Here is a 23,396-nt window from a genome sequence, read left to right as displayed (position 1 = left end):
CTTAGTGTCCCAAAGTGGGAGATGGTCTTCAACTATGTGTATAATTTATCACCTGTGGGAAAAACCGTAATGATGTTTGTGTGCAGCCTATGAATAAATCACTGAAATCTCAGTTTCTTGATAGACTGCTGAAGGGTTATCTCTAGTCTGTATTACAGTCAATGACTGAAAAAGGGTCTTGCTATAACACAAAAGTCTGGCATGTGGTGTTTACGCACTGTGCTATTCTGCAGGTCCTGGGCTCACCAAACAGGTATTCTTAACTTTTGGAAACCTTAGAGCTTCCTTGTGTGCTCAATAGCCAGAGAAGTCTGTAGCCAGGAATTTTGCGTAAAGAGAAATGACAGAAATATATGCAGTCATGAAATAAATTATAACTGCTGTGGATAAAGAGAATTGTTATGAAGGAGAGAGGTTAATAACTGAGAAAAAATGAGTAAATGCATTCTCGTGTGTGTGTGTGTGCAGGCACTTCATGAACAAAGAGAGCTAAAGGGAAAGCACAAAGAGCAGGTTGTGTTTCCAGGCTGGGTTAGCCACACTTGGGTTAAACAATGGTTTGCTATTAAAAGTTTTCCTTCTTTCTTTTAAGTCTTTTGGGCTCACTTTTAGGAATTTTGTTTACATATAGTTGCCATTTTTGCCATAGATGGTCTGTGGTGCTGATGACTGTGCTGTGGCTATAGCTTGGATCAAGTGGGACCTCGATGGGACTGTGCTGTGGCCAAATACAGCCCTGATTCTGTAGCAGCTACCTTTGCATGGCAAGGAGCTGATAATCCTGCAGGACCTGGCTTGACTCCATGAGGAGGAAGGCCAGTTGCAAGCAGGTTATTAACTTGAGCTCTGCTCAATCCAAAAACGGAGCCACTCAAATGTCAAATGCCGAAAGTCAAAATTTCAGTAGTTGATATTATTTCAGATGAGAACTTACAACAGTCCCACTTGAAGATATCTATGTCTGAAGACCTTGTTCAAATATAGTGACCTTTTTGGAGAGATAGTTCTGTACTGGTAGTTATGTTCTTATCACCGTCATCCTTCCCTCTGATTATTGATATGTTTTATGAATTACAATACTTGTGTCTCTGTCAAAAATATTTAACTCCATATGATCTTGAAACATGGAACTAAAAATTACATTAAATGTTTAAATACATGAGAATGGAGCATTTGTTTCATTCCATGGAATATATCAGACTTGTAGTATATAAATGTGTTAAATATCATGTGTAATCCATAGGACAGTTTTAGGTGATGATGAATATTTTTATTCCCTCTGGCATCCTCACCCACCAAAGTGGGTTTCACGTTCATTTTCAAAAACCATCTTCTAATTGGTGCTGACAGTGTGTGTCCAGTAGATGCTAAAAAAACGCCTCTCAACCTAACAGCCTCTGCCTGGAGTCACTACCATCCCTGTTGTACGGAACAGATGATAGTGGCATCCACTGATACCACTTGTTACACAGGCAGATGGCATGGAAATGCTTTTTTGAGACTGGCCAAGCAAGGAAGCCATTACTAGATCTCTTCTGGAAAACTGGTGTTTACACTCTCAGTGGATAAATTTATAGGTTACAGGCTTTGGCTTACCTGCAAAACCTTTGAAACTGACTCTGGAGAGGCCTGCAAACCTTGCACAGTCTGTGTCCTTCATTCTGAATGGAGCTTACTAACTGATTAATCCCAGAAAATTTTGCTCTCTAATAAAATAATAGTCAGTAAACTCATGCTTTCTAATATGTCAGAACATATGTATTTTGTATGTTCTTCTGCTCTGTCTTGAGTTAAGCATGGTCCTTAGCAGTAATTACAGCTGATTCAAATGTACTATTTAAGGTACAGTGCATGCAAAATAACATATGCCCCTGACTCTTGATAAGATGCTCTGAGAACCTGAGTTCTAGTTGGCTTGAAGGAGATGTACTGTGTTATAGAGCACTTTGTCCCTGATGTTGGAAAATGTCCAACATTTCCATTCAATATCTAATAATACTTTTGAGCTCACATTAAGGCAGCCTCTGCTCAGAGATTTTAGGAAGTATAATAGAGCAGGAACATAGTGCCTTTGTGGTGCTGACTGTGCTTCCTTTCATGTCCTTGGTTACTGAGGTGGTTGCAGTTCTCACGTCTCCTCGCTGGCATCTCTCATCTATGCTTTTGGGTAATCAAATAAAATCTGCTAATCTTCTGAAGTTCCTGCTAGATCTGTTCTTGTAAACAACATTCTCATAAATACGAATATATTCTGACTCCTTCTTAGCAGTAGCATACAAGAGATGACCATGGGGTTCTTCACACAGCCTTAGCTCTGCTCTTTATCAAGCTCCTGGGTGAGACAGAAGCAAACTCAAAAGATAGGATGTGTTTCAGAAAAAATAATCCCATGTATTCTGAGGGCTGTGAATGTTTACATGCATGTTTAATTATACAGATTATCATATAATTTGTCTGACTCAGAACTATAATATTAATAAATAAAATCATGAACTTTAATGGCATTTACAACAAGCGCATGTCAGCTCTCACACTGTCTTCAGTGCTGGCTTTATAGTGCTGCTGATGGTGCAGTTACAGTATGCCAATGTTTTCTTGAACTTCTGTTTAATTGTACTTTAGCATAGTTTTTCTCAGTGATACATTAAAAAAAGCAAACCAAGCAAACGACTTTGATGGTATGGCACTGATAATTCAATTATTAAAAGTGATAAGAACTATAAATGCATTAATGGGTTCTTTAAGACAGTTCATGACAACTACGGTCTTACTGAGAAACTGCTGACAACTTTTAGGCATAAACATATGGCAATGCATGAAAGTCATGTTCTACATTTTAATAGCACACATATGGGCAAAAATCCACATAGTGGAAAACTAGTGTAATCTAGTTTTTATCATAGATGACTTTTTTTTCAGCTGGAAGTAATTAGATTGCAGACTCTTCTGCTTAGCTTCATTTAATTATTAATATTAGTGTGTAGTGTCTGAATAAAACTTATGGTTCATTGCTTCATGTATAGCAAGTAGTATGAAAGTAGCATCTCTGCCATAAAGAGATTGACAGACTTACAAAACATGAGTACTTTTATTGCAGCATTTGGTATTTGTGCCAGTAAGCAGCCCTGTCAGAGGTTCCATAGCTAAGATATAAACCAAATTACTATAAACATAGACCTTATATCAGAGATATTGAGGTTTACAGTTGAAGATTCAAAGGTATTCACGGGCTTGTATGATTTACAGAATTACCTTCTATATCTTCATGAGACATATATATATGTTTTCAAGAGTAACTTTTCTTTCCCTGAGTATTTTACTATAGTTTCATCTCCCATTCCATTTGTGGCTAGTTCATTTAATTGGTAAAATAGCTGCTTGCCCTTCAGTAGCTGCCAGTATTTCTTCCAAAACAGAGGCATCATCCAGGTGAGATCTAAATAACATTGATACTGTTACATCAGAAATTGAATACACCCTAGAATGATTTAGATACCTCGTTCAGCAGAAAAAGGACTTTTCAGTACATACTTCCCTATGTACTAGAGCGTATAGGCAGTGAAGGTTCTGATTCAGAGTATTAGCTTTTATGCTACGTTGAAAGAATGTCACAGTATCAAAATTGCCCCATCTTCCAGTTGCTATAAAGTTGGTTTATTAAAGGTAGTTTTGTTTTGAAACTGTGGTATATATGAAAAAGAACAGCACATTGAGAAACAGTAGATTAGTATTGTGGGAAAGAGTTACTAAGTGTCTGTAGAACAAAAAGAATATTTAACAGTTAAAATTTGGCATTTGTTTTTAAACAAATTTGTTTCATATGATACTGCATATATGTATAAGAAAAACTGAGCATGAGTGTGAGTGGAATCAGAAAAGAGTTAGAAAATACTAGATATCGTTTTTGTCAACATCCTACACATTAGAATATGTGCACACCCACTTGTGTTCGTTAGATGGCAACAGAAAGATAGATGAAGATAAAGAAAAATGAAGTGGGTCTGACTGCTAAACAACATTATTCCTGTGTCATTCAGTGTTGATGATGATGATGACAGTATGAATTTCTGTCATCAGAATGAATTTCTGAGACAGTATGAAACACTAAACATACTGCTTTTGTAGTTTTTCTAACACTAATTTATCACAATTCAGATTATAAGAGATAGGAATCTTTTCTGTCAGTGTGATCTAGTGCTTTAGAGATGCAGTTGCAGATCTGTGCTGCCTTGCTGACAGAAGGGCAGCAGTGTACATAGACCTGTGAGGGGCAGGGCCTGCAGTTCTCACTGCTGGCTTGTGCACCATTGTTTTGTTCACAGGGATTGGAAGAGGTGCAAGCCAGGATCACTGTGGTGACACTGTGAAAGAAGTTCCTTTTGCTGGGATTTAGTTGCTTCCTTGGTAAAATGATAAAATATGATGTGATGGGAAACAACTGCCCTGGCCAAGAGTTTCTCTTCTAAAGTAGACGACGGTGTTCATGATTGCAGCAGTTTGTAATGGCTTCTGGGTTTGCACAGATGGTAAATATTTCTAATATTATCTCCCCATTTAGACTGTGCACCTTGGAATATAGTGTCTATGCATGGGTAGGTAGTCAGGTGTTGTCACTTGTGTAGTTCCATTTACCTCAACACATCTGCCATGTGACTGGAAGTTATTCATGCTGTGATCTCCATCTGTTCCAGCGTCTTCAATCCTGAAGAGAGAGAAGCGGAAGAGAACAAAAAATGTCCATTTTAACTGTGTTACTGTGTATTACTTCACGAGAAGGCAAGGCTTCACCAGTGTTCCCAGCCAAGGGGGAAGCACACTGGGAATGTCCACTCGCCACAACAGTGTGCGCCAGTACACACTGGGAGAGTTTGCGATGGAACAGGAGAGGCTTCACCGGGAGATGTTGAGAGAGCATCTGAGGGAGGAAAAACTCAATTCTCTAAAGTTAAAGGTAAAAATTGTTTAAGACTTTGATCCCTGCCTTATTTATTTAAATGAGTGGTGTCAGAGCCATATGGGCCCAATGCGTGTTAAACATTTTCAATTGAAACAGGCATTTTTATTTTTTCATTCTTTATTTTATTTTACTGAAGATGTATTTTTGTTCGATAATACCAAGCGCTCTTGTAGCTGTCATTGCTGTGTACCTCCAAGTGCTTTACAGGGAGGTGGTTGTTTATTCCCAGTTTTCTATAGAGAGGGAAGTAAAAGCAGGGTGGTGGAAGTTAGCCTTGAACTTCCATGTCCAGCAGACGTCTGGGAGTGCCAGAAAGAGAAGGAGTCTTCTGACGTGTGCACAGGCCCTATTAGACAAGGGAATGGTAACACCCTGAGTACAGAAAGTGAAAGGGCTTGTTTTTTTGGCCAACTTGAGTGAATTTGGCAAAAAGTAAGAAACAGTACTACCGAAATGTTTTCTTTTGTAGTGTACCAATTTATATGATTATGCGTCTTTAATATTTCGCCAGAGAATGTCTGTGTCAAAGAAGAAATGTGTCAGACAAATTACCCAGCTGTATCAGTTTAGCCAGTCAGAACAAACCTTTGCTACAGTTTTCACAGAATCACAGAATCAATAAGGTTGGAAGGGACCTCTGGAGATCACCTACTCCAACCGCGACCGCCACAAAGGCGGGGTCACCTAGGGCAGGTGACACAGGCACACGTCCAGGAGGGTTTGGAATGTCTCTGAAGAGGGAGATTCCACGACTTCCCTGGGCAGCCTGTTCCAGTGCTCTGCCACCCTCAATACAAAGAAGTTTTTCCTCATGTTGAGATGAAACTTCTCGTGTTTTAGTTTATGGCCATTGCTCCTCATCCTGTCATTGAGCACCACTGAAAAGTCTGTCACCATCCTCTTGGCACCCACCTTTGAGATATTTATTTGCATTAATGAGATCCTCTCTCAGTCTTCTCTTCTGTAGACTAAACAGGCCCAGCTCCCACAGTCTCTCCTCATAAGAGAGATGCTCCACACCCCTGATCATCTTTGTGGCCCTCCACTGGGCCTTCTCCAGTAGCTCCTTGTCTGTCTTGAACTGTGGAGACCAGAATTGAACACAACATTCCAGATGTGGCCTCACTAGGGCCGAGTAGAGGGACAGGATCCCCTCACTTGACCTGCTGGCCACACTCCTCCAATGCACCCCAGGATACCATTGGCCCTCCTGGGGCCAGCTTCCCCATGAAAATGTCCTTTTAAGTAGAGCATAGCAGAGGAGAGAAACTCTGTATTTGAGCAGAGAACAGAGAAGGGGATTGTGTTCTTGGAAGTGTCCCTTCTGTCACTTTAAAACTGGTGGCAGAACTTTTTATGTTTTTGTGGTGGATGAAACACTTCTTGTGTCATGGCCTTTATTACATGTATTTTGGGCTCTTTTTCAGATGAATTCTGTACTTAAAAGTGAACAATATTTAGAACTGTAACTACATTGCTGTGTTGCACGTCCCCTTCTTTTGTGATAGTACATCTCTGTCTCTGCTGTTGTCCAGAGCAAAGTGGCACCCTCCAAGTTTAAGAAATGCCTTTCAGCATTTTTCGCATAGAATGACCCATGTTCATGAGTTTTGTATCTGAATGTTTGAGGAAGTGTGCATGACCTATACATTTGTATTTACTTTTTTCAGTCTCCTAATTGTTTTTTTTTAATAGATAAATAGATTTTAAATAGCTAAATGGATTCTTAAATAAATTAATAAGTTTGTAAAATTTGATCTATTATAAAACAAACATAAAACCACTCAGGACAAAGGCAAATTAAAGACAGATATTAGACAGGTTAGAGTGTTAGTGACTTATCACTAGATAGAGATTATACCTCTAAACATCTCATGTCACAGGATCTTGAGAGCATCAAGTGTGAATTGTGCTGTTTGAGTTTAACTGATGACTATCAGTAGAACCCTTGGCTGACTTCCAGGAATCAGCTCAAAGAGAGGAGTCTCCAGTGAAGTGAGTAAAGAATAGCCAAGCACGTAAATATTTCACTTTTCCTTTTTTTTTTCTTAGCTAAAAAGTAAATAAAGAAAAAGCACAGTTCGTATTTAACTTGAAAGATTTGATGAGGCCTCTTAGCCTTCATCTATATAGATTAGATCTGGGCTCTTTGTCCTTTTATAGTCCTCCTCTTGACTGGGATGGATTTCTTTTCTTCGTTAACTTGCTTCACTTCACCCCAGTCTTTTTTGGGGATATAGACGCTACTTTCTGCTTGTCTTCCAAATACAACATGTTCTTCCATCTTCCCAGTCACTTGTTTTAGTAGATGATAATCTTTATTGAGACTAAGTTCCTGCAAAATCTCTTCATAAGTATTCAGTGAATAAGGAGAGCCTTATTTGCATCTTAGTAGTGTTAAATTTTTTGCTAGAATAAAATATCTCTTTTCCCCCTGGGGTGTGTATAAAACCGTAGCCAACAAAAAACTTCCTTTTTGAACTAGTCCGTTAATCTCAGTTTACTTGCATCCCTGATTATGCACTTGGGATAAAAAAAAATTCAAACATAAAAAGCAAGTCCAGGATTTACTGAATTAGTGAAGAGTCACTGTCAAGTACTGGGCATGTTTTGTTTGCTTAAGACAACAGGGCTGATTTTCCATTATAGAGATGGAAGACCTGCTTGGTCATTCACATAGTTTCTAAATGAAAACAAAAAGGAAATGGCATTCCGAGGTGGCAATGTCAGCAGTTATGGTCTTTAATGAAAATGTGCTAATCAGGTTTGCATCAGAATTTCTGTACATCACAGAAAAATGAAGGAAATGAGAAAATGAAGTAGAGCAAAGTTTGCTCAGAGGTTTTTTCTGTTTGAAAAACATTATGCAAACAGAAAGTAACATTTTCGGTGTGGTTTTTAATATGTTTCCTTGAGATTTTTCTTATTTTTTGGATTGGATTAAAACATACAAGTCAGTGGGTAGAAAGTGCTCTCTCTTGTAGAATTTGTTTAAAAAAGATAGAACTACAAGAATATATTGAAATTGAGTTTCCATAATATTAGGTACTATTTATTATTTTGCTTGCCAAAAGTGAAGGACCAAATAAGAAACATGTCTAATTAAAAGCAGATAAAGACACTGAAATCATCTTCAAGTCATTTTGACCATTTAGCACCAGCACTTTGGTGTAAACAAACACTGCTGACAGTGGCATAAACACTTGTTAGCAGCAGAGTGTGAAAATTCTAATGGCAATCTGGACATAAAAGACATACTGTCAAATGAAAGGTACAAGGTAGTCATTTGAGAAAACATTGAGTAAGCACAATAAATTAGCTGCAATAGTCCTTATTGCTTACTCATAATGTCTCCTCAAATTAAAATTTATTATAACGATTAGCATGAGACTAGTGATGTTAAGGCTCACAGGTCTATGGACACAGTTGGTTTCCTTTGTGGGAAATTATAAGGAATAATTTCCACCTAGGACAGGCAAAGGTGTCCATCCTAAATTTTACTGAGTTGGAGTGAATTTCACCCAAAGGCTTCACATATTCGTTGGCCCTTGCCTTGTTCAGTGGTTATGGCATTAACCTTTAGCTTTATGAGAGAAATTTACCCATCTACATGTCAAATTTAATTCAGATGAGCAATATTATGACAATCAAGAGAACTTAATACTCCCCTGAAGTTCTGTATTGGAAAATGTATTTGATGGTTCATGATAATCTTACTCCCTCTGTAGTTACCCAGTTACTTGTTTGAATAATGTTAGAATCTTTCAGTTCATTAATTCATTTGTTCTTTGTGTGGCAAAATTGAGGGGAAAAAAAATCAGAGTAGACAACAAGGAAATCATCCAGCAGAGGAGTCAGGAGTGAAGGTGCTTTGAAATGGCAAACTGCTGCCTAATCCTGCTTGATGGCCAGGACGTTCCAGCCTGCTGGAGGCATGCAGTGTTCAGCATGTGACTGGAGTCCATTCCCTAATGCTCTACTGCTGTGTAGCAAGGCAGTTAAGATTTGCAGAGGAGGAGGAGAAATACAGGACAGGATTGGTGTGGTTCTGTAGGTGCCTTTGTGAGCTGAACAGTTACAGCATTCACCTCATGGGTAAGAACCAGAACCCTAAAAGTTAATTTTTATTAAGGAGTAATTGAATAAAATGCTAAAATAATTAAAGAAGCGGGGATTAGAATTCTTCCCCATCCCCAGTTTCAAACTTAAATAACAGTGATCTGCTTAAGGAGTGGTTTGAGCCTTCCATATATAAAAGTAGAGAAATCAGATTTCTTAGGTAGGTCATTTCCCTATTATATATGAAACCAAAATAAGGGCAAGCAATGAAACATAAAATACGCTGTACTTAGTTCTAACTTGCTAACATAAAATGAAAAATATAAAAAAACCTGAAGCGTGCCATTCTGGATTGGAATAGTCAGGCTGAGTTTTGTGTACGGTGGAGTATTCCCTCTCCTTCACTTCAGGCAACTAATTCAAGATGCATTTAATCACTCTGTGGATTTACCTGTCTCTCGCTGCAGAATGTACAGACAAAGGGATGACTTCTAATGTTGCCTTTCCTACCTTACTGAACTAATACGTTGAAATACTTGGTGTAAATAGTCTCTCCATTGTCCCAGGGCCATGCAGAACCTTTCCCAGCCACTGTAATGTGAAATGCATAAGAGAAAATGGAGTAAGAAAACAGTCTGAAGGAAGTTTGAGAGGACATTTTGAAAATGTGTGTATTTAAGATGAAGAAAGAGCTAGAAGGGATTTGAATGTTACAGGGTAACAGACGATACACTGAAACATTGCATAAAATGAAGGCACTAAACTCCAAAGGCTTCAATCAGGGAGAAAGTTTGAGAATACATTGAAAAGAGAAAGAAACAATAATGCTTATAAAGTGGGTTGTGGAAGTGGCAGAACATCTCTCGATGCTGAATTGCTAAGAAGGGATGATTGCTGATCTCAGGAGAAGTTTTCTTTGTGCAGTGTAATAAGGACTACCAGTCATGACCCTGAGACTCCTGCTTTAAAGGGAGGAGTATGGCTTTTAACCTGCCTTTACAAGTCAGGAGTAACTAGGTTGTTGGGGTTTTTTCCTGTGATTGTCTTACACAGTTGTTATAAGCACAAAACTGCAATTGCCAAAAAGAGTAAGCAGTCAGTAGGAGGTCACTGTCAAGGAATTCAATAATGCCATAAATGACAGTTACAATCCAAAAGACTGTGGAAAGGATGACCTGTTAATATAAATGGGAAACCTGAGCAATTGGCAGTATAAGAAAAGCAGAAATAGTGGAATGGGTAAAATTCAGGACTGCTTCCTCGTACATCAGAAACATAGCTAGATGGAGATGACACAAATTAGCAGAAAAATGGGGAGTTACTTTTACAGTAATAATTGTTAAATGTCTAAATATTGAAATGCACAAGAAACAGGCTACGGTACTTATGACTTCAATATTTTATCTGTATTTAAAACTGGTGCCTAAAAATTTATTTGGGATAACACGCCAAGGTGAAATTTTCTGCAAGTAAATAACGCAAAACCAAGAAAGAGTTTCAATGGCTATTTTTCTATAGGTAAGAAACATTCAAATGACATGTTTGTAGTGAATATCATTGTCTCTCTGAATGTTTGATATTGTTTTGACTCTTAAGCAGTTTTCTCTGTGGAAGAACTTTTATGAAACCTGTGGTTGAGTTATCTGGCAGATATAACCAGTGAGCTCTACCTTCCTTCAGAGCAGTAATTTTTTTCCCCTTTTCTCTTTAACTATATTCACCCCTTTCTCTATGAGATGAGTTACAGGAGTATGGTACAGAAGTGTGCTATCTTATGAATGTGGCACTGGATATTTGTTCTTAATGCTCATGGCCATTTAATTTTGAAACAATTTTTGAAAGGTTTGAGAGCTAGACTGTACAAAGGTAATAATAGGATAATAAATAGGTAATAATAAAGGATACTTGTTTCTATAGAGGCTCAAAAATTCATATTCCTAGAAAAGGAGCATGAATCCTTTTAAAACTTTTCTCAAGATCCTCCACAAGAGGTTAACAACTTGCTTCCTTTTTTTCTAAATGTATTCATTTTTAGCTACCTAACAATAATCTGAACTGATGACTGAAGTACTACAATCTATGACAACACAAAGCTAAATGTGTTCTTTTCAGGACCAAAGAGAACCAGAAAGAACATCAGAAGAGCTGTATGCATCAGCACTGTGAAACACAGTGCTAATAAACATGGAATCACAGAATCATTTAGGTTGGAATGGAGTAATGTAGGTAGAAGAGGGCAAAATTAAGTGACTTCCAGGCTTAAAACTGTCAACTCAAGAAGCAAACATAGCCATCTGCCCAGCTGATTAAGCAGAAATACTGCTCTGTGTTCTCAGCTATACAGACATCAAACAACTTGTCAGGCTAAAGAAGAACAGGATAATAAATAGTACATTGAATACACCATTTACAAACCTGTGAGGCATCAACATCTAAACCTCTGTCAGTAGTATAACTACTGTCTCAAAAGAGATATTTAAGAATTTCAAAGAGCTCAGAGACAGGAATCAATTAAGGTCTCAAAAATTATCTTGTGAAACAATATAGAAAAGACTAGAATTTCAGACAGGCATGAGATCTGGCAGTCAATGACAAATGGTAAGCACAGGTAAATAAAGAACAGGTAAGTAACTAGAAACTTAAGAAAAAATTACTTCATTACAAACATGGTACTAAAAATGTATATTTAATTCATAAGCTAAATGTGAAAGAAATGCCTGATCACCCTACATGTGATCATATTCTGGAACTTACTGGCAGTCATGCAGCATTTTTACATATAGCTTTCCCTATTCACAATGCATTGCACAAAGTTACATCTGTGACACTCATATCTGTGAGTGCAGTTCAGGACTTTGTTGATTGTTCTGTGCAACAGATGACAAAGAATGGGACGGTGGAATCCGAAGAAGCCAATACGCTGACGCTGGATGACATTTCTGATGACGACATTGATCTGGACAACACTGAGGTAGATGAGTACTTCTTTCTCCAGCCTCTGCCGACAAAGAAGCGCAGGGCGCTGCTGCGAGCCTCCGGGGTGAAGAAGATTGACGTGGAAGAGAAACACGAGCTGCGAGCCATCCGCCTGTCCAGAGAGGATTGCGGCTGTGACTGCCGTGTCTTCTGTGACCCAGAAACCTGCACTTGCAGTCTGGCAGGCATAAAATGTCAGGTAAATGTCTACGTTATTGCCAGTTTAATTATCTGGGGAGGGGAGTGTGTCCACACACACGGGTGTACTTTTTGTTGTTGAAGTTATAACCATTGGAAATCAAGTATTAGTAACACTTGCGGATTTCAAACCAGTTTTTTAAGGCCCCGATTTAAGAGTATATAGTGGGCAATCAATACAAACAATCTCCTAAAATATCTTTCTTTATTTTATGATTGGTTTAGGGTGTTTTTTTGTTCTTATACAAGTGTTCTGCTCCTTGTACTCTTCTTTAACCTTTACCTAAATAGGCAGATGCAGATAACAGAAGAGTCAGTAGCCTGCCGATTTCAGAACGGATATTATCTTTGCTTTTAGAGACAATTAACATACACTCCAAATGTGAATTATAGTCCAAACTCAATGAGAAACAATAAATGACACTCTGTGGTACTGTCCTTTATGTAACATGCACGATACTTAAAATCTATGCATGATAAATTTGCATGTAGGCAATAAAAATATGTATCTGCTAATATAGCAGGTTTTTCCTCTGCAGACTGAAGAGGTATTTCGTATTGTACATTTACATAGTTGTCAGCTGTACATGTCCCAAAATATTCCCTAAAAGAGGTTTCTACTAGTTTCTGCTGAGTTGCTGTTGTGCAGCTGAGTTTTCCTCCTGAATGCATTTTTCATTATCTCGTAAATCCAAGCTAAACTTTCTCTACTATTTTAAACAATATATTCTCCTTGCTGTTCCTGTTTTCATCTCCACATGTGGGGAACATGTACTAGATTATGTTATAGGGTACTTCTCTGCATCATATCTGATGTTTAGATATTACAGTGTAGGTGAAAGTCACAGACCTTCAACTGTTTAATGGAACTGGCTGACATGGGGATTCAGGCACATTTTTAAAAACTTAATATGAGCATTTTTAGATGTAGAAGTTCTGTGCACAGTCTTTTGAGCTTACAATATTGCCCCTACAATAGAGTGGGATACCTTTTAAAAGTACACTTGAGGTTTTATTCCTATTTTCCGTGGTCAGGTGTCCCCATTGGCAACTTTATATAGGTTTCTATATATAATTAATTTTGTTTCAATAGGTGTCTAGTTTCCATAACTTTTACCAATTTTTACCAAATTTTAAGATACTTTCTGGTAATGATATTGCCTGGATTTGAGCACAAAGTGGAGTATTTTTGTATCCATAAATACAAAAACTACCTATTTTTTGTTCCACTGTGTAGTACTTTCACCTATGGAACAGAAATGTATTTTCCTACTGTGCAGCATTGATGCACGTACAGGTCCCTTACTGTTCCTCTCAGTACTGCTCAGTTCCAGGGCTGACTCCCTGAATTACTGTTGGCTTTGACTACTCTTCCAGGTATTTCTCAAGGTGAATTCCACTTCACCACTTTATTTCTCTAGGCTGTCTAGGTTCTGTCATATCTCCAGGCTTATGCTACGTATTGTTAATCTGTATTCTTTTCTTTAAAAGGTGGATCGTATGTCTTTCCCATGCGGTTGCACTAAGGAAGGGTGTAGCAATACCGCAGGTAGAATCGAATTTAACCCTATCCGTGTACGGACTCACTTTTTGCACACAATAATGAAACTTGAATTGGAGAAAAATAGAGAGCAGCAAGTTCCAGCACTTAATGGCTGCCACACTGAGATAAGTGCACACACTAGTTCTATGAGTCCAGGACCCCACCCGGTTGAATATTCAATTGCAGAAAATTTTGAGATTGAAACTGAACCTCCGGCTGCAGTTATGCATTCCCAGTCAGCCGAGGACTTGGACTGCCCAGGGGAAGAGGAGGAAGAGGAAGATGGGAGTAGCTTTTGTAGTGGAGTTACAGATTCTAGCACACAGAGTTTAGCCCCTAGTGAATCAGATGATGATGAAGAGGAAGAGGAAGATGAGGAGGAAGATGAGGAGGAAGAAAAAGCAGATGATTTTGTAGAAAGCATGGGCTCCCATGCTGATATGGTGCCTCTTCCTTCTGTCCTTTGCTACTCTGATGGAACTGCTGTGCATGAAAACCACTCTAAAAATGCCTCATACTATACTAACTCTTCAACTCTGTATTACCAAATAGAGAACCACGTTGCTGGCACTGCTAACCAGATCGGTGAGACTTACTCAGAAAGGGATGCTGTCAAGAACGGTAGTCTTTCTCTGGTGCCTTACAACATGACTTCTGAACAGTTTGTTGACTACACACGGCAATCAGAGGAAACTTTTAGCAGCCCTCATTACCCTTCTGCAAACCCCTCAGTGATTGTTTGCTGCTCATCCTCTGAAGGGGATGGCAGTGCTCCATGTAACAGTTTATACACTGAGCATAGGCCAAGTCACCCGCAAGTGGAATTTCACTCCTACTTGAAAGGTCCTTCTCCAGATGGCTTTGTGTCAGCTTTGAACGGCGACAGCCACGTGCAAGAGCACCCTGCTGAGAATTCACTAAACCTCCCAGAAAAGAGCAGACTGCACGAGGAGTGCATCAAATCTCCAGTGGTAGAAACGGTACCTGTTTAATATTAAAATTATTCTAGGACTGACTTCCTGTATTAAAATTCACTCCCATCGGATTTTCCTAGAATCTTACTTTTTTAAGAGGTAGACAACACTTGGACTGTAATCAATGTTCCAGACACATTGTGTTTTCTCAAGCTACACTGGCAGTGGTATTGCACAAAAACAGTTCACATAAAGATTTAAATAAAAATAATCAAACCTTTTTTTGATAAAAATAAAACAAGTAAGTAAAAAAACACAGCCAACCTATTTCAGAGTAGCCTACCTATGGACATGTGTGAAACCTGCCAAGCTATCTGAATCAAAGCTTTGTGTTTTTGACTGTCGGGCCTGTGCAAAAATGTTAAAAATGATACTTTGAAATAATCATGTTTAGAGTCCTAATTTTCAACGTATCTGAAAAGATGGTAAGTTTAACGTAAAAGTAACTACTGTACAAAAAAAGTTTTAATTGTTCTGTACTGTATGTATTTTATTTATGGTAGTTTACAATTCATGTTTTGAAAAAAATGAACAGCATGTTCATTTGAGCAGAAGATCCATAGCTAGTTACAAAGAGCATATCCACTTTTCATCTGGAGTACCTTGTATTCTTCTTTTTTTTTTTTTTTAATACCATTTCTGGTAAATTGTCTTGAAACACATTTTTAGAGTGTGCTGTTTTCTCTTTTACTGTTCTTGACAAACAGAATAGTCAGAAAGGGGGCATTTACATCTTCTAGAAAGGTAGACAATCCTCCATTAAAACTAAAATCAGTGGCATTCCAGAACTAGTACCCTCACCCCAAAGAAAAAGAATCTTGTATATAATGGCAAAGCAGTAGCTTAAGCTTGCACAGCACCTTTTAGCCCAACAACCATTCAGATACTTTGCACTTTAGTGCTGTTTTGCAGGACTATATTAACTGTGGGAACTGTGAACCACTCTGGAGAAATGCCATAGCCCCACTCTCTGAGGCGTTTCTAAGATCTTAAAATTCATTGTAACAAAACCTGGATGTTTTTCCCAAGCCAGTTTATGAATATGTCAGTATGCAATTTATAAAAGCAGAGCCTTATTGATCAAAGCTTAAATAAAGCATGGGAAAAAACGCAGAACTGTCTAGATTGCCTAAACATTTAACAGTTTTTATGAAATATGAGACTGGCTTTTGTGGACTTCTGATTGTACCTCAAATGTAGCATCATTTGGTCTAAATAGGAAACAGCAGATTCAGTGAGGAAAAAAGCTTCAGAAATTTTGTAGCTGCAAAAGTCTGCAAGGAAAATAGCATGTGTGTCATATGGATATCCATTACCTTGTGATCCATTTGTTTTTAAATGAAGTGGGAATTAAAAGTACCTGCTGTATATCAACCTTTAATTTATTAACCAACCTTGCTCTTGTCTAGAAAAGGAGGCATAGGAACCAGGTTTTCGCTGCACTGGAAATTCTGCACTGCCTTATTTTGATTTCAAAATCTATTTTAGCATTTTTATTCTTCTAATACTGAAATTTTATTTATTCTACATCAAGTAAGTTGAAATGTAGACCTGTCTTGTTTGTCAAAATAAGAATCAGCATCTTAGTTTTATCTGTGTCAAATCTAGATGGTTAACAGTGTGCATGTAAACACAGTGTAAATTTTAGCTCTGTAACAATGACTCTTCTGGTTAGAAGCTCTTTAAAACATCACGTACAGTACTCCAGTAGAAAAACTGCCAGGTGTAAAATGGGCTTTTCATTGAAAAAAAAAGATAACTTAATTGTTTTTATATGAAATCTGGGCAAAATGACTTCTCATATTTATGCTAAATTAGCAAAATATTTTTACTCCATGTAGTAGCTGGAAAGGTTTTTTATTTACTTGTTTCCACAAGAAGTCCTACACAGTTTATATGAACTGTATTGAAAAGTCTAGTTCTCTAGGGACTGGATTCCAAACTTGCAGCGTATTCCACCTCCTGAGAAAGCACATTCATGTTCACTATCTGGCTCAGCAATTCCATAGCTGCTGTTCCTCCTGTAGTCACAGAACACTGTAGTCTCTTTCTCTAAGGTTGAGTAGCCAGGTAAACACCCATATTCTGCAACACAAATATCCTTGAGTTTTAAAGAGAAACGTGCTGGTTCTTAAAGTTCTGCATCTGAGAATAATATTATTCTGTTCAGGATCTTCTAAGGGCAAATGTAATAAGTCTCTGTGTATACAGGCATCTTGCATCAACAGCGAGTTAAATTTGGCACTCTCACTTAACACCAGCACCAAAAGCACAAATCTCTTCTGCTTGAGCTGGGACAGTAGATGAGGATCAGGAGCAGCTCTTTACCCTCAGAGTGTGTTGGAGAACCACACACACTTTACTGGGGTATTTATCTCAGGGGAAAGTTAAATGAAATCTTTGTTTTATTATTCACCCCCTTACTGAGCAATAAGAAATTATTTTCCTGGCCCCTGTGCTTTCACCCGAAAAATATCTTTAATTTTATCAGCAAGCACAGTAAGTGATTAACTTCATAAAATATATGTCATCCAGTTTTTAAATACTGAGGTGGTGGTTATTTACTATTTCCATTCTCACAGGCTTCAGATCCCAGTCCTGGTTAATATCAGCACCTGTATAAACTTCGGAGTACTGAGATGTGTGTGTTCCATGCCATTGGGGCATCAGGGGTGAATGCAGCCAAATTCTCTCAAGCCTGCAGCACAGGATAACAAGCAGTTACATCTTGGAAGAGATGTATTTTTTAAAAATAGTCCAAACCTTTTGCCCAGCCAATTCCATGCCAGCAAATAACAAAGCTAAGGCCTTTTCTAGCATGTGTAAGTTAACTAGAGTGACAAAAAAAATAGTTGCAGCCCTGACCAAATGGGAAGGTTAATTTAACTGACAGGTGGGCTAATTTACCTGAAATCTAGAGTAGGATGTAGAAATCAGGTGAGTCAGGTTTCCCACCACTTGATTAGACTTTGATGTTTTGTTTAGAACAAAAAACATACTCTTCATTTAAGGAAAAACAAGCTTAAATAAATCATAGTACGGAAAATATTTTAATGTTATTTTCTGGGCTAGTATATAATAATGCATGCTGTGTCCCATTTCTCAACTGGCTAGTAGTCATTTTGATAACCAGTCCTTTCATTTTGGGTAGGCTGTTTCTGTGTGATAAAAGTATTATATTACTAAATGATAACCAGCAGTATTTGCTTCTGTCAACACAGTGTATCATTTGAGGAAATGTTTACTTTACTGATAGTTGTATCAGCTTTATTTTGCAAGATATCTGGCTAGTGATAAACACTCCTAAGGAACCAGGTAATCATTTATGATTATACTGCATAGTTCAGGAAAATGGATCATAACATAAGCATTTCCCTCTATTGAAATAAACTAGAATTTTCATACAGGAGATAACTGAACCAGCACCTAAAACCAGATGCCTTTTTGCCTATAAGGTGAACTTCGCCTTTCTTGGAAAAAAGTGCATTGTTAAATATATGCAAAGCTTTAACTGATGTTAGACATGAAATTAGAACTTTTCTGCACAGTTAATTACAGCAATTGCAATTGCTTTCTAAGAGCTATAACTCATGCCCACTGAACATCCTTAAAAAGTTAAAAGCTGGTCAGTAAAACTTTCTACTATTCTTTATTGAGTTGTCTGCCATTTAGATCAGAAAGTTCTAGATTTGTAAAGTTTTACTATTTTTCATTTACACAAGCTCCTGCTAATGAATCATAGTTGTAGTTGACATTAATTTATTTTAAGTCCGTCGTACACGGCCGTAGATACAGTTCAGCCTGATCAGTGCTCTGGTAACAGAGCGATCCTGTCTTTTGTGGAAGTGCTGCAGAAATCCCGTGTAGTGTTGGTGGTGCTGTTACTGATTGCTGACTGATCCAGAGCCACTTTCAAACCGTACCTGCGTGTTTTATGTCAGTAAATGTGATAACATGGCGCTTTCCCTGCCTCACAGGGAGTATCTTCACAAACACAGCTAGTTTTTTAAAGATTGTATACATATATTTGTATGCAAACCAGAACATATATTATGTTTTTTAATATTTCAGGTGTTCCTGACTCTCTGATAGAAATGTGATATACTAGATAGAGAGTACTGGGCTCAGAGAGAGGAGACCTGGGTTCTGTTGCCTTTGCCTTTGTCTTATTGTGTCACTTGCATCCTCTGTGCTCTGGTTTGTAATGTACTTGGAGATATTGTGATAAAACATAATTCTTTAAAACAGGCAAAATACCATTTTATTCCTCTTTTTTTTGGTATCATAACTAAATTTTTGTACTGCAGACTACACCACTTTCCAAATAAAGCCCAGTCCAGAATTGAACAGAAATTTTTCACTAATGTGAAGCACAGCTAAAGCAAGCTCTCCTTTCCTTATGACGGGATTAATGAGCAGAAGTTTAACAGTAAATTGCACAGTGAAAAATTAGAATAAAAGCTGTATTGCATATACAACATTTACCTGTCAAGTGCTTAACATTTGAGCAGCAAGATTGTAGTTTGCCTGCAACACCACACTTGGAAGCAGCAGGCAGTCTTACTCCCCTGTCCAGTGTGTTATTTTGCTGGCTGAATTCTGTCCGTTGGAACTCCTTGCCTGGACTGCTCCTGGAGCAAAGCAGCTGCCCTTACTCAAACGTAAAGCAAGAGAGACCCATTATATCCTTTTAAAAGGCATTTGCTAAATAAGGATCTCCATTGTTACAGCTCATGAGTTGTATAAACTCATGTTCATTGTGCCAGTTGTTTTATTTCCTGAAACAGTCAGGAACAGGGACAGAAGAGGATGATATGGAAAATCCTCAAGCATTCCTGCTGAGACTGAAGAGTAATTCTATCATCTACTTTATTATGGTTGCAGAACATTTGATGTAAAATACTTTGAAAAACTAGAAGTAACTCAGAGAATATATTCTATAGAATTTATTTCTAAAATATTAAATCTGATTACTATTTTTTTAAAATGCTAGAAAACTGTTATTTTCAAAACAGACTTACATGTTCTGTGGTATGAGAAATCTCAGCATTTGCCTTTTCAGTGTTTCCAGGTTTTTCTAATATTCTTAATTTTGCTATTCTCTGTAATCATTGTCCACGTGCAAATTATTAATTGTCCATTTTCTCCAAGAAATGTCAAATCCAAAGCGCAAACATTGTGAAGTGATGAACAAGTGCAATTTAGTTTTAAAGATGTCTGAGTGAACACACACTTGGGTTCTTCACAAGTTTTTCCTTTTCACTGTCTCTTCCTACTCCTAAATCCAAGGCAGCTTCTAATGTTGTTGCTAATAAATGTGCCAGAGTATTGTTTCCACTTAAGGAGTAAAGTTATAACAACCTTGAGGACTTTTCTGTTACTCTAATGGCTGATACCAAGAATTTTACTTTTTATATGGAACATCCAATTCATGAAACGTGTTGTGCAGCATAAGTGTTCTTTTTTAATGCCTTCCTTCCTGTCAGTGTTTGGGAGGTCTGTTGTACAGTAAGACTTCATTACAGTTGAGCAAAAGGGCAACTCCCTGTCCTCTGTGCTGTGAATTAGATCTTGAAAAGCCAGGTTGGATGGGGCTTTCAACAACTGGATCTAGACATCTCTGCCCATGGCAGGGGGGGTTGGCATTAGAAGATCCTTAAGGTCCATTCCAGAGGAGGCCATTCTGTGATTCTGTGAGTTAAAATGTGTGGTGCTCTGGTGCTATGCAGTCTTTGTGGTTGGAGGACACCCAGAACTCAGGAGGTCCCACTGCCTGGAGAACCACATTCCTGATGCTCTGTACTGCAGCTTCTCAACTGAGAGGGTGATAGTCTTCATCCAAGGCTGGGGGTGGGACAAAAAAGTTAAAGGGCAAACTTTGTCCTTTATTTACTCAGTTATCTTAATTTGGATCTTAGCAATGACACTTCTGTTTCATGAATGAATGTCCAGTAGAACCAAGTTGAAGTTTACCTCTCATGTGCATTCTTCTCTAACTGATCACTTTTCCAATAAACCATGAAGATGGGATTGGCTTTTCATGACAGACAGGAAAATGGAGGAGGATACAAATGCACATCATTGTTCTAACACAAGAATCAAGGTATGCCTTGGTCTTGAAGCACTAGAGTGAGGGGAGGATAGAAAGAACAGTTTAGAGGAAAAGAAGATGAAGGCAAGAGGCAGATTGATGAAGATTATCTTTCTTCTAAAGGGCAAACCAAAACATTACATATTAAAAAAAAAAAAAGGAAGGAAAATGGGAAATTAAGATCTCTCCAGAACAAGGATGGAAAAGTATATGGATGTTCAACTACAAGCTTGCCCATGTTAGATGATAATATTGATTCTGTTACTTAATATACTTTAAACCAAACGAACTCAGTGCAAACAGGAAATGCCATTTTTCCAGACAAGTTACATACAGGTGGCCATTAAATAAAAGACTTATCCAAATGCATGGGGTAAAAACTAAAAAGCAAAGCCACACCTAGAAGCACTGCTACCATGTCCTTTCTTTGCCTGTGGCAATTACAAAGTCATTTTCAGTATCATTTCTGTTAACTCTGCTCCCAAGCACATATTCTCATATAACCAGTTTCTCAGATAACAAGAGACGTTAAAAGCAAAGACAAAATAGGTGTCCTTTTTATTAGCATTTTAGTTTGGGATTTTCAAATGAGACTTAGTACACATTATAGCACATTATAGCATTTTAGGTTTCTCCATCTGGAACTTTTAAAGTACGTTCTTGAAGTTTTGGGTTTTGCTGGGGTACCAGGGGATCAGTACAGATACAGATTTAGCACCAGTTTTCAGCTTCTTGAAAAGATCATCCTGTGCAGTGGCAGCTGGTTCTCTTAAAACCCAAAGCAAACATGCTGTTTTTTTCCCAGCCATTTCACACAAGTACCATCAACTGCTCATGTAAACAGTGCTTAACAACTGGGCCCTTCTTTTAATTGACTGACTGTAGGCACATCTATGGAAATACGTCTGAAGTGTAGTTTGTGAAACATGTTAAAAATTGTTTGATGTAAAATAAGCACTAGACATTTAACAGTGCAAAAATAGTCAAAATCTGTAGATTACAAATCCATTCCTAAGAGCCTCAGCCTGTAATATTGTCTTAGTAAAGTTGATCTTTTAAGTTAAATTGCATTCTGATGTAATTACCTTTTACAAATAAAATTATTAATACAAATGTACTGGTTAATACCTGTTAACATAAAACATGGCTAATTGGTTATTTTGATTTGTTTCCATCTATAGCAAATAGATAGAAAATTTGTAAAAAAACAAACAAACAAAACCCAACACTTATTACCTTTTATATGTTTAAAGTATTTTCATTGTTTTAACAAATACAGACTATGTAACATTTACACTGTCTAGTCCAACCCTGTCTTTCAGGAGGTTCATCTCTCTCTGTGTATATATATATATGTATATATATATATTTCCCCATAAGAATATAAAATTGCTTTTGAAATTTTTGTTGGCAAGTGGTAAATAATACACCGCAGCGTAGATTCAAAAGCACTTAAGCTGATGGTCTTTCAGACAAGTAATCCACTCAAATGGGACTAGTAAAACTGTGGTGTAATTGCAGCCATTTCTTTAAACTTTGTACATTACTTCTAACTTTACTAATTTCTGAGAAAAATAATTATGTTAAGTACTTAACATTTTCCATTACAGATTATCTTGTATACTAAAATAATGGAGATCTCAACAGTAAAGCAAAATATTTAATTGGACTGCTGCTTTTAAACTGTTTGAAGAAGCGAAGGGAAAGAAAGTTCATCTTAAAATCTGTACACGGAAATAATTTTAAGCTTCATGAACTACACATTTCCTTAATTTCCTTTTTTTAAACAAGTTGTAACATCAAAGATGCCAAAGGGTAATATAAGCTACAATAATATTCAACAGAACTTAACCTAGACCTTACGCTGTAATAATTTATTCAAATTAACTGTATTCTTCTGTATTTATATTTTCAGTATTTATTATGAATGATATGGAATTTGATGTATTTATTGTGGCTTATTACTGCAGTGTATATATTACAAAAATGAGCATTTTTAAGTCTTAACATTAGTTTTTTTTGTTAATTAGTGGCACTTGTATCAGCTGTATTTTTATTATATATTGTACAATATATATTGTCCATTTGTTTGCAATGAAGTAAAACAGGTTTCTACGTTACATCATGGCTGCCAGTGAATGTGCTTCTTATTTCTGCTGTGCACTCACAAGAGATTCCTCTCTCAACTAAGAGAACCAGAATTAATTCTGCAGCTTCTACCCAAGACCTCTAGAACCTCCAAAGACACTCTGAAATTTCAGGCATTTCTCCCGTTCCTCATAGTCTGACAACATAAACAGTGTGTGTGGAGGGTTTTTTTTGGTGTCTGTTTTTATTTTCAAATATTTGTAGGCCAATTAAAGAAATAAACAGAAATGCCTTGTTAGGTATATCCATCTGCCCTTTCATGATACTACTGCCTACACTTTTCTTTGGCCAGTGAAATAAAGTACCTGATTCACCTGTGCCTATCATGGTGAATTTAATATTTGTTATTATAAGGTAATGAAGCAATTGTTGGAATAAAATTTTGCACCAGCTCTCCCTGGTGGACAATTTGCAGTAGCGTTATACAGCAAATAATTTCAATGGCTATAA

The 23,396-nt window shown here is 37.4% G+C and overlaps 1 protein-coding gene across 7 annotated transcripts in view; it reads left to right on the top strand.

Annotated features, from left to right (window-relative positions):
• Positions 1 to 23,188, top strand: part of CSRNP3 (cysteine and serine rich nuclear protein 3) — a 104,929-nt gene extending 81,741 nt beyond the window's left edge. For all 7 annotated transcript variants that reach the window (XM_064661001.1, XM_064660997.1, XM_064660998.1 and 4 more), the window contains 3 exons: positions 4,692 to 4,951; positions 11,895 to 12,191; positions 13,682 to 23,188. In XM_064661001.1, coding sequence (XP_064517071.1) covers positions 4,692 to 4,951; positions 11,895 to 12,191; positions 13,682 to 14,725 — 1,601 coding nt within the window. In that variant the 3' untranslated portion in view covers positions 14,726 to 23,188. The remainder of the gene's footprint in view (positions 1 to 4,691; positions 4,952 to 11,894; positions 12,192 to 13,681) is intronic.
• The last annotated feature ends 208 nt before the right edge of the window (positions 23,189 to 23,396 follow it).

The sequence above is a fragment of the Pseudopipra pipra genome, chromosome 7 (genome assembly GCF_036250125.1).
Source record: "Pseudopipra pipra isolate bDixPip1 chromosome 7, bDixPip1.hap1, whole genome shotgun sequence".
Taxonomy (NCBI): domain Eukaryota; kingdom Metazoa; phylum Chordata; class Aves; order Passeriformes; family Pipridae; genus Pseudopipra; species Pseudopipra pipra.
This window is presented reverse-complemented; position numbering and strand designations above follow the sequence as displayed.